General features: G+C 44.6%; 1 protein-coding gene across 1 annotated transcript; it reads left to right on the top strand.

Annotated features, from left to right (window-relative positions):
• The first annotated feature begins 3,588 nt into the window (after nucleotides 1–3,588).
• Nucleotides 3,589–11,159, top strand: RAB23 (RAB23, member RAS oncogene family). Its single transcript, XM_068108345.2, has 8 exons — nucleotides 3,589–3,697; nucleotides 5,019–5,142; nucleotides 5,257–5,583; nucleotides 6,268–6,353; nucleotides 6,904–7,060; nucleotides 7,209–7,291; nucleotides 7,720–7,812; nucleotides 10,467–11,159. The coding sequence occupies exons 3-8, from the start codon at nucleotides 5,426–5,428 to the stop codon at nucleotides 10,604–10,606; spliced, it is 717 nt and encodes a 238-aa protein (XP_067964446.2). The 5' UTR covers nucleotides 3,589–3,697; nucleotides 5,019–5,142; nucleotides 5,257–5,425; the 3' UTR covers nucleotides 10,607–11,159.
• The last annotated feature ends 994 nt before the right edge of the window (nucleotides 11,160–12,153 follow it).

Below are 12,153 nucleotides of genomic sequence, written 5' to 3'. Positions count from 1 at the left end.
AAAGGAAATATCTAATTTACATAAGTATTCAACCCCCTGAGTCAATACTTCATAGAAGCGTCTTTGGCAGTGATTACAGCTTTGAGTCTTCTTAGGTATGTCTATATCAGCTTTGCACATCTGCATTTGGGGAGTTTCTCCCATTTTCCTTGCAGATTTGCTCAAGCTCCGTCAAGTTGGATGGGGAGCATCGGTGAACAGCAATCTTCAAGTCTTTCCACAGATTCTCAATGGGATTCAAGTCTGGGCTTTGGCTGGGCCACTCGAGGACTTTCACTTTCTTGTTCTGAAGCCATTCCAGTGTTGCTTTGGCTGGATGCTTGGGTCATTGTCCTGTTGGAACATAAATCTTCGCCGCGGTCTAAGGTCTTTTGCACTCTGAAGCAGGTTCTCCTCAAGGATTTGCCTGCATTTGGCTCCATTAATTGTTTCCTCTATCTTTACAAGTCTTCCAGTCCCTGTCACTGAAAAGCATCCCCATAGCATGATATTGCCACCACCATGTTTGAAGGAAGGGATGGTGTTAGATAGGTGATGAACTGTGCTCTGTTCCGCCAGACGTAGTGCTTTGCATTCAGAACAAAGAGTCAAAACCAAAGAAATTTTTCAGGTCAAAGACTTCAATTTTCGCCTCATCAGACCACATAATATTTTGCCATGTGTTCTCAAAATCTTTCACATGCCTTTTTGCAAACTCCAGGTGTGCTGTCATGTGCCTTTTTCTCAGGCGTGGCTTTCACCTGACCACTCTCCCATAAAGCCTAGATTTGTGAAATGCTGCAGAGACTATTGTCCTTCCGGCAGGTTCTCCCATCTCAGCCAAGTAACTCTGTAGTTCTGTCAGAGCGGTCCTTGGGTTCTTGGTCACCTCCTTGACCAAGGTCCTTCTTGCCCGGTTGCTCGGTTTGGTCTGAAGGCCAGCTCTAGGAAGAGTCTGGGTAGTTCCATATTCTTTCCATTTCCTAGTGATGGAGCTCACTGTGCTCTTGGGAACTTTCAACACTAGAAATTGTTTTATACCCTCCCCCGATCTATGCCACCTCACATTTCTATTTCGTAGTTCTACAGACAGTTTCTTGGACTTCAAGGTAGAGTTTCTGCTCTTACCTGCATTGTTAAATGTGGGACCTTGTACAGAAAGGTGTGCTTTTTTCTAAATCATGTCCAATCAATTGAATTGGCCACAGGTGGACTCCATTAAAGTTGTAGAGACATCTCAAGGATGATCAAAATAAATTGGATGCACCTGAGCTCAATTTGGAGTGTCGTAGCAAAGAGATAGAATACTGTTATGAATTTTGGGGTAGAGTGATATATAGATCAGGTAGATCTGTGTAGGTATCATGCTCCGAATGAGGTGAAGAAGAAGAACCATCTCGATGTACATAAGTGGAGGACCTGTCTAGCCCGGATTTCGGATTAAGTTTGTATATTTGTGGTCATACGAGGATGGCCCTGTGTTAACTAGAGTAGGGATTATGTTAATTCCCCTGTTCGTGAGACCTGTGATTTATCCTTCATCCCATATGGCAACGCACTAGACATGTAGAGCAGGAAGGCCCAATAGCACCACACACACTAATTACATTTCCCCCACAATATAACTCACCGGAAGAAGAGTAGTGCAGGCAGGAAGCGCCCACGCATTGCGCCAACATGGCGATAAACATTGCTCAGGCAGGCTGAGGCCATGCCCACCTCGCGACGGATTGGTCGAGGGGGTTTGATGGGGAGCAAGAAGCGACCAGCTGATTGGTGGAAGGAAGGAACGGACTGATTGGCCACCAACCGATGGCATGAGGAGGAGAGCGCAAAGCACTCGGCCAATGGTGAGGGCCTGACGTGTGAAGAACATTCTAGAGGTCGAGAGGTGACGGACTGATTGGAAGGAAGGACCGATGACGTAACACCACGAGCAAAAAAAGACTCGCTAGCCGGCATTTTGCCCTTCTCATTTTGTATCCCTTCGTGCCTGGACCTTTTCCCTCTGCTGCCTCTTGGATTCCTTTGCCCTCGACCTTTTTCTCCTCTCGCCCACCTCTGCCCTCGACTCTTGCTTCTGGTGCCTGCGTGCGAGTGTGTGCTGACGAGAGTACGAGTGCTGTGGCGTGAGACGGACCGTGCAGCGAGGCCTGTTTTTGCACCAACGTCAGGCGGTTTTCCCACCAAGCATGGAGCCACGTCGGGACTGTGCGTTTAGGGCCGACGCCATTCCTGACAGGATATTGCAGCCAGTTGAGCTAAGTGCAATAAATGACACACCCATTCCTTTCATTTATTTTCCCTTCGTCCGTATGATAAGTCTGGTGTGGGAGCGCTCCATATAGGAACCTTATTATGTACCGTGTTTCCTTTGTCCCGGCATTCCGTTGTAAATAAATCCTGATATTATTTTCCCTGTATATTCTAAATCCGTTTTCGTTTGAGTCATTTCCTGCAGGATCGGAGCTGCCACGCGGGACCGACAGGTAAAAGCTTCCAGCTGCTTCTTATTCTTTCTTCCTCCCACGCTTACATAGTAGAGTCCGCATATTTGAACTGAACGCCTTTGGAGTTAAAGCTGGCTTTGGCTATCCGTGATTTCCCGGTCTTGACCAAGGGGGAGTCACGCGACAATAATTACTGGCTCAAGATATTTCAGCTTTTTACTTTTAATGAATTTGTAAAAAATATTCCAAATAAAAATTCCACTTTGACATTATGGGGACTTTGACTTTGACATTATGTGTAGATCAGTGACAAAAAAAATCTCAATTTAATCCATTTTTAATTCAGGCCGAAACACAACAAAATGGGGAAAAAGTTAATGGGTGTGAATACTTTCTGAAGTCACTATAAAACGCTCTGTATAATGGCATCAACATCTCGTCTCATTGATCCATCTGACCATCAACAATCAGTTTTAGACTAATCCGATCAGTAATACTATAAGTACTAATACTAATACCACCACGACAATTTTTTTTCACCTTCTTGGGGGGGTTGGTTGTAGAATGTTTTTGCCATAATAGACATTCACGAACCGGCTGGCTAGGCCTCACGTTCAAATGAGGTGATTTGTATAATTAATTGTCAGTGATTTGCGCAGGAATCAGAGTGCCGGTGATAACTCGCCTACTATTCGCGGAATTTTGAACGTCCACCAATGCCTCCAGTGCTGGAGGATGGGTCCTCCAACTTAACTTCCATCTAATGGATGACGCACACATACACACACATACACACGCACACCTCACCCTTAATGCGAAACACCAGGGTTAGAGTTTATAGCTGGGTCGGGATTCGAACCCAGGCTACACAGCTCAAAGGTGACTGAGCATACCTCAAAGCTATTCTTATGGTATTATAGTCGTTGTTGCAGACTCAGGTTTGGCAAATGCATCGGCAGGAAAACGATGAGAATAATCAAGAAGTTCGGACCAACTCTGAGTGAGAAGTCCCTGCGCTGAAGGGGCGTGGTCTATCTGTAAAGGGCGTGGTCTCCATGCAGGGGCGTACTCTCCACCAAACTGGGTCAGTTTTGCACCGGAGGACTGCCCATGATGATGTGCAGGAACCGCCCAGCTCTTTGTGCTTCTCCTGGCAACGGGACACACAAAGGAGGAGCAGAGCGAGGCAGGGCCTTCGTCTTATCCCCGTTTTCTCTCTTCCTCCTGCATTCCCCCATCTCGCTGCGCTCTTTATAGACCCTACCAAGGTATGCCGTGTCCGGAGTTCCAGGTGTTGTCTGAGTGAGCTCCAACGATGGCCGTGAACCTTTACGAACCCAATTTTTTTTGTATTTGGTCGCGGTTTAGTTCCGACATCTGTGCTATAGTCCGAAGCGCCGGAACGGCTAACTCCCTATGCTTGCACTTCGGAAGTGACGTAATAGTTGTCTGCGATGTGGGACCACGTGCACGGTGTTGGTGATAATCAATAATAGGATTATTTGAAGATTGAAGATTGGTTACTGCACACCGGGGAATTTGGTGTATCATGCTCTTTTTTGGTGTATTTCCTTTTAAAGTTGTGTGCTTCCCCTTCTCTCCCCATCTTGTCTTCTGCTCCCTCTTTTTGTATATTTTGTTTGTCTGGTTGATTTGTTTGTGAAATAAATGTTAGCTCTTTCACGAGCCTCGATTCAGTATCCAAAAAAAAAAAAAAAAAAAGCGTTAGGAAGCATTTGCCTGGATACATGGATCATATTATTCCCATATAAATAATTACAATGCTAATCTTCATTGATTGACATATCTTGGCTTTACTGTCATCTAAATCAGCCTGAATTCGCCAGGTAATGTTTATGAACACTAAATACAGGGTGATAACATACAATGGTTGTAAAGTTATTAAGTGCTGGATAACAAGTTGGCATTTGCAATCAGAGTATTCATTTATATGACCACCTGTTGCCACTACATCCCATTGACTAGCAATGATCATTGTACCATGTGTGGCCAACACGTGATTTTGTGGCATCAAGGAGAGAAGCAAATGCTTGGACCTTTCTCAATGAAAGTTTGTTGGAGTTCAACAAGTTTATTTTACAAGTATCTTTTTTAATTCCTGAACTATCACGCTGTTGTGGTCACGGCTTGGTCATGGCCACCACTTAATAGAAAGTCCAATCAACAGTAGTGTCTTGTGTACCACAACCAATTGTGCAAGTTTCACACATTTCTTCCTTTGAGTTAAAGACGAGGAAACAAAGTTTCAAACCTGTTGCATGCGAACCTCTTTATTGCCGACACCATGTGACACGCTACTCTGGTCTTGTTCTGCATGCGATCTCTGTGCCACTTCCCCCGAAAGCCGTAGGCATCATTAAGCTCAACTAATCTATTTGACGGAAGCAACTTACATTTCACATGCAAACTTCTTATAAATATCTTACTTTATATATGTCTAAGACTCCTGATATGTTTTTCGTCAAATTATTTAATTTTACCTGCGAGCGTGTGTACAATTGAAATGAAGAAACTTGTAAAACTCCATCTTTGGCTAAGGCCTTTTCTGAATGGCATCTCTTCCCGTAGCTTATAGAACTCACACCTCAGGTGGAGAGAATCAAGATTGCACAAACGGACCTACGTCCCGGGGCCTTGCTTCCCATCGGAAGCAATTGTGACTTTTCCATACAGCTTACGTCCGCAGGAAGTGGTGCGTTTCATTCTCAAATAGCTACTTCCAAATATTTCTTCCCAAAAAGACGCCCGATGGGTCTTTGTGAATGGAGATCATATCTGCAAGAGTGATGTTCCCCTACGTCCACAGATAATTCGAGATGCTGGGACCTCCGTATGACTAGTTGGCTGCACACATTTTTACGTGAAAGACTTCTTTCGTTCTTCAGCACTCAGGAAGGCTTGGAATACAGGATCTGAGTGACAAGTGGCACCAATAACGCTGCTCTGGGATCACAAGGAAAGTGAAAGCTTCAGCCATGCAGGAGGTGGAGGATGTGGAAGTGGCAATCAAGGTGGTCATCGTGGGAAATGGCTCTGTGGGCAAGTCCAGCATGATCCAGCGATACTGCAAAGGAGTCTTCTCTCGTGACTACAAGAAAACAATTGGAGTGGACTTCCTCGAGAAACAAGTTCAGTGAGTGTTTTATTTATTTATTTCTGTATGTTTTTGGTTTCATGACAATTTTGTATAGTCATCTACTTGTATCTTCCAGCAAAGGCTGGTGGACGTTAAAGATCCTTGGTGAACGTTAAAGATCCCGCGTTGTCTTTCTCGAAGAGCAGGTGAGTTATCGCCGGCGTACTGGAGAAAATCCAAATTCCTGCCACCTTCAATCGAATGTTAGGCCTGGCCAGCCGGTTAGTTAAAGACTTGTGCCCAGCAATTTTCCAGGCCGATCCCACTCAAATATGGGAATAATCACTTCCATTATAGTAGTAGTACTTAATAGTAGTAGTACTTAATGGTAGTAGTAGTAGTAGTAGTAGTAGTACCTCCAGATCAATAGGTAGACACACTACTACTACTACTAAAATAGTATCGTTGAAATATTATTTTACAAGACCAACAAAAACAACAACAACCACGGTGCCCGAAAAAGGCCAACCTCCGCTTTGCGGGGAAAAATTGCCTCTAAAGGTGGTTTATCGCACCAGATCTATTTGTATTTCCAGGTGAGAAATATTATTCGGAGTGTTGAAAGCCTCAGGCTGGAGGACATAATGTCGCGACATTTTGGTAAAATATTCTGGATGTGCTGTGTTTAGTGAGTCATTGCTTTTAATTGGTGATTCGCTGCAAAAAATGACTCACCCAAAGGATAAATGGAGAGGACGTGCGGCTGATGCTGTGGGACACTGCAGGTCAAGAGGAATTCGATGCCATCACTAAGGCGTACTACAGAGGTGAGCTCTTGCTCTTCTTTAAAGGCATACCAATCCAAAACGATGTCACAGAGCTCTATATTTGTTCGAAGTCACCACTTGCGATGATATATCGCTGTAAATAATTGCACTGGGTTTATTAGGCGTAATTTCCTTCCCACAAGGCCCTTTTCTTGCTTGAGGGTATAACATGGCGTGTTTAACATCCACAAGTGACCGAACCCAGAATCAGACAACAACCACTCCCCTCTTCCTCCTCCATGCCCTTGACGGTTGGAATAGGAAAGGATTTTGTTGTGAATTGATTAAAATAACCTCGGTTCCCAGTCTGAGAACTGGTCAACACCACAAGAAAGATCCTGATAGGCACTTCCATCAAATAAATACATTACTCCCTTCCATTGTTTTAAGGCCTTTTTTTTATTGTTGAGGATGATTTGAAGTTAAGTGGACAGTGCCCCTTCCAAAGGAGGGCATGATCCATGATGAAGCACATTGTTCAAACATCACCAGGGTGGAAATTTATAGCTGAATCTCAGAACTATATGTCATAAAGCCCCACTATTAACAGGAGCGCAAGCCTGCGTGCTGGTCTTTTCCACGGTGGACAATGACTCGTTGGTGGCAGTGCCACGCTGGAAAGAGAAGGTTGAGCGTGAAGTCGGAGAGTTACCCACAGTGCTGGTCCAGAACAAGATCGACTTGCTCAACGAGGCCACTGTCAGCAGGTAACCTTGTGCTGTTGTGATTCTTGTTGTCAACATCATGTCCTTTGGAAGCGTAAGGTGATGCCCCGGATATAGCATTGCCTAACGAAGTTGGCATGGATCCTCGGGGTAGTTATCCACCATCATAAGCTCTCCCATCGTGTTTCAGTGATGAAGTCGAGGCCCTGGCCAAGAAAATGAGGGCTCGGTTATACCGGACATCAGTGATGGAAGATTTGAATGTAAGCGCAGGTATGTAAGCGCATAAGCACGACGAAAGTTTGGTAAGTGTAATGCGAACACGGTATCACTACACTCGTTTTCAAAGCATAAAGGATTATTCCCATTCTCTGTGCATACTTTACTAAAGCTAATAGCAAAGTACCCATAACGAGTTTGAGAAGGTTGTTTGGCATTATTAGAGCATAGAATGTGGCACAAAGACAAACTTATTGATAAACATACTGATTAGTTCACGAGTTTTATTGAAATGACTCGTTCATTGACGTGTCCTTCGTCAATTCATGTCCTTGTTTGTGATTGGTGCTCTACTTGTGATATGTAGCACGATTGGTGCTTGTGATAAGCTCTACATGAGGCCGAGATCACTTTAAAAAATATATAATAGTGATGATTAATACAGGAAGCCAATAAATTAAATAACGTCATTTTTGTATCAGTTTTTACCTACCTCGCTGAAAAGTACTTGAAGAAACTCAAGAAGCAGAGGGAAGAGGAACCTGTTCATCAATCAGAGTCATCGACGAAAATCGGTAAGATGGTGCACCGAACCCCCTCACCTCCCCTCTGCCACACTCTTACACCAGGCACCTCTTCCCCTATCTCGAATTGCCTTAATTAGCAAAAGTGTATGAAATACTCAGGAAAAGGCATTCCATAACTGCTAGAAGAATTATTGCGGTTTAAATTAATTGTTCATACACATGTACACGTCATCATGGAACCCACGATCACCATCTCTAGACTAATTCTGAACCTCACTCAGCATTGACCAAGTCTTATTTAGAATGTGTCTGGAGTCTTCGTTTGAATATCTCACTGTGTGTTACATTTAACCTAAATCCAATCCTAGTGTTTAAAAAAATAGTTAATTACTTTAATGAATGAATGATCATTTTAAGGCCATTTTCCCCACTAGAGCAGGGGTTAGCCTTGCGGGCCCCATGACAATCATAGTTCCCTGGTTGAGGGAATGTTTTTATGGCCGGATGCCCTTCTTGACGCCAACCCTTGGTCGCCTCTTACAATGTGCAGGGATACAGTGTACCAATTCTAAATCGGGGTACACACCGGGATCATTCATCCCAGCAAGCTGGTACTCAATTTGCCGACCTCGGAAGGTATGACAGGCTGAGTCAACCCCTCTGGTGTTAATTTAGCGATCGACCGGGATTCGAACCACAGGATCCTAGGTTATCCCAAGCTGGCACCCTAACCGCTAAGCCAACACCAGGATTGATACTTTAATGATACTTTAATTAAATACTTTAATGATACTCTATTTAACAACCTGTCATTTTTTTTTTTGTATACAAGATCGAGGCTCATGAAAGAGCTAACATTAATCACACAAAACGTCAAACCGACACATAAAACATATAATAAGGGGAGTGGTAGACAAGATGGGGAGAGATGGGGAAGCACACAGACACAACATTTGAGAACAGGGACATCGGGAGATCTGTGGGAAGGAGTGGGCTTGGTGGGAGGAGGCGTTGGAAGGGGGGGGGGGGGGAAATATAAACCACAAGGACACTGTAAGGACTTCCAGGAACGAAGTCTGCATTTCAAAAAAGTGGATCTGGGGTGAAATTAGCAGGGGTAGAAAAGATCAAGGTTTTGGATGGGGGAAGGTAAGAGATGATGGTGAACAGCTGTTTTAAAGACCTGGAGGGAGGAGTGGGATTGAAGAGAGTGAGGGAGTTTGTTCCAGAGATGGGAGAAAAGACAAATGAAGGAGTGAAGGTGAATAGAGAGTCTTGATTTTGGCAGTTTAACCATAAGAGGGTTGCAGGCGGATCTTGCGCGACCTGTAGGAATATTTGGGGGACAGAGCCCAGAGAGACCTGGGGGGGCAAGGCCGAAGAGGAGTCGGTAGAAGACAGAAAGACCACCAACCTGCCTGCGGTGAGTAAGTGAAAGGCCCTTGGAGTTAGCTTCATCGCGGGAGATTCCAATGATTCTGAAAGCTTTGGATTTAACCGCATGAAGCCGAGCTAGGTGTGAGGCAGGAGCACCGGCCCAGAGGGGAGAGCAGTATTCCATTGCGGCTGCGGATGAAAGCCTTGTATGTGGTGAGGAGCTCAGAAGTGCCAAGGAAGGACTTCGCACGACGGAGGATGCACAGTCGGCGACTGGCTTTGGAGGCCAGATTTGAAATGTGCTTTTCCCATGAAAGATCATGGCAGATAGTGAGACCCAAAAGCTTGAGTGACAGAACTTCTTGAAGCATGAACTTATTGGTAGGTTAATCATTTTATCCTGCAGATGAGTAAATCATTTGTGAAGTTTAGCAATAGTTGATGTTGTTGTTCTTGTTCGTGAATGCATATTGGACTGGGATGCGATTCTGAATTCAGACAGCTGGCTGCATGATGTTCCTGCTGTAGGTTCAGACAGGAATTTCTAACTTCCCCAGGATACCAGTGATAACTCGCTTCCTCTTCTTCAAAATACACCGTGGGATCTTTAATGCCCACCAATGAATACTAACAGGAGAGACGCACAGCTTAGCATCCATCAGAGGTATTGCACTTGACAGGATAGCCTAGAGCCCTAGGCCTAGAGGTTTGTGCATTCGCCTGTAAGCTGTCTAGCCTGCGTTTGAATCTGAACCAGCTATAAACTGTCGGCCTGGTCTTTCACATAATGTGTGTGCCGTCCCTCGGGTGGACTATGAACTGTGTGTCTGGTCTGACAGCGTTAGTTGGTGGAAGTTAAAGATCCCACGGTGTCCTTCGTGAGGAGTAGACGAGTTATCGCCTGCACCTGAACAGATTCCAAACTCCTGCTCTAACCTCCAGGGGTGGCTGTTGAAGAAGAAGAAGAAGAAGAAGAAGAATATTGACACACCCTTGGCCGCTCCCGTAGGGAGTGGGTGTTTCTAGTAGTAAAAATACACATATGGTAATAATCACTGTTGCCTGGATATAAACACCCATAAGTCACAATTACTGTTGTTTACATTCTTTAAATTCTTTCCAGGAGTCCTACACAAACGTCTTCAGCTTCCAGACTTGATTTAGACATTTAATGGGTGAAGTTTGGTTCGTTTCAAGTAGAATTTGGTGTTTTCGAAATCCAAGTGCCTTCGGACGCGAAATTCTAGCAGTCGCAAACTCTGTCACATGCGCACGCATTCATTTCGGCATTACTTTATTTGGCTTGATTTCACCCGTCTCCTTAGGACTCGGCATCTTTGCAGCCAGCCCAGCAACAAAGCCGGGTGAAGCAGGTGGCCTTCGTGACGACCTCGTCACACTACGACCCAGCAAACAGCGTGCCAAGAAACGCAAGGTCCCTTTTGGAAGCTGTACCCTCCTGTGAATTTTTTCCAACATGGATTTCACTGTCCATCAATTCACAGCCCTCCTCCGCACTCACATTTTGAACGGTTTTCCGTGCCTCTTTCATCTCTCATACGTTTCTACATCGTGCCGTTAAGCAATGGCAGGCAGGGATATAATCGGAATAAGAGAAGGATAATGGAAAAATTGATGAATGATCACTGCCTTGGTTAGAAGAATGTAAACACTTCGTGTCGCATCATCGCATCTGCTTGTTTCAAACTCCTCGCTGAAGCTTTCCACCCTAAATCGCTGAATTCATTCGGCAGTGAAGGATTGCTCTTTTAACATTCCCATGATGGCACAAGTTATTCTACTTCGATCCCTTCCACTTGGGCAATAAGATTGCAGATTTTAAAACGTTAATCTCTGAAGTTTAGCGGCCAGATTTAAAAAAACAACAACTGTGATTGCAATGTTGACAATCTATTATTTATACCCAATGTTGCAGTTTGTGTATCGCTACTCGCAGCGTGGTGCTTTTTGCTGTTACCATGGATGATATTAATAATAAAAAATTGCTGTAAATCTTACATTTGGTCCCAACCTGAGGATATCGATGGCTTATTGGTTCGAACTGGCATGGAAGTTTCAAAAGATAAAACTTTCATCAATCGTACCTGTAACAACCACGTCGTGGATTTATGACATCACGTAAACGTTGCTTGATGGATGTTTCAATTACGTTTTTGGGGTAGAATTTCTGAATTGAGCAAGAGGCCAAGGTACTACTACTGCTGCTACTACTGCTCATTTGTTTGTATGCAGCACAAGCACAAGGCTGAGGGTGCGGCTGTGCCACTGATGCAGTGCCCTCTGTAGGTTAGGGCAGGAATTTTGTTCGTGGTGCTCATGGTGCCGGTGGTAGCTCGCCTACACTTTGTGAAGGCCTCCCTTGGATTTTTAAAGTCCACCAACAAATGCCAGAGACAGGATTTTATTTTATTTTATTTTTATTTTTTTGTATACTGAATCGAGGCTCGTGAAAGAGCTGACATTTACTTCACAAACAAATCAACCAGACAAACAACATATATAAAAAGAGGGAGCGGAAGACAAGAGAAGGGGAAGCACACAAACACTTGAGAGCACACAACATTTAAGAGCAGGGAGATGTGTGGGAGGGAGAGGGCTTGGGGGGAGGAGGCGTGGGAAGGGGGGGCGGGGGAATGTCCGTTTAACGTCCATCCAATGGACAGTACATATATTGATGAACCACCCTGCCTGTGAACTATTACAATGGCCCTAATTGTTCCCATCTTCTTGTGGGATTGGCCTGCAAAAGTTCTGAGTCCAAGTCTTTCAAGAACCGGCTGAGACAAGGCCTGACGTTTGACTGAAGGTGATTTGGCCAGGAATTTGGAATTTGTTCAGGATGCTGGAGATAACTCACCTACTCCTCACGAAGTTCACTGTGTGATCTTTAACATCAAACTAAAGGTAGCAGGTGAGGCACCCCAGGTCAACATCCATCTGAAGGACGGTTAGGGTGCTGGAGATAACTCACCTACTCCTCACGAAGTTCAC

This window comes from Myxine glutinosa, chromosome 2 (assembly GCF_964187855.1).
Source record: "Myxine glutinosa chromosome 2, kmMyxGlut1.1, whole genome shotgun sequence".
Lineage (NCBI taxonomy): Eukaryota > Metazoa > Chordata > Myxini > Myxiniformes > Myxinidae > Myxine > Myxine glutinosa.
Note: the sequence above shows the minus strand (reverse complement) of the source record. Positions and strands in the feature narration are given on the sequence as shown.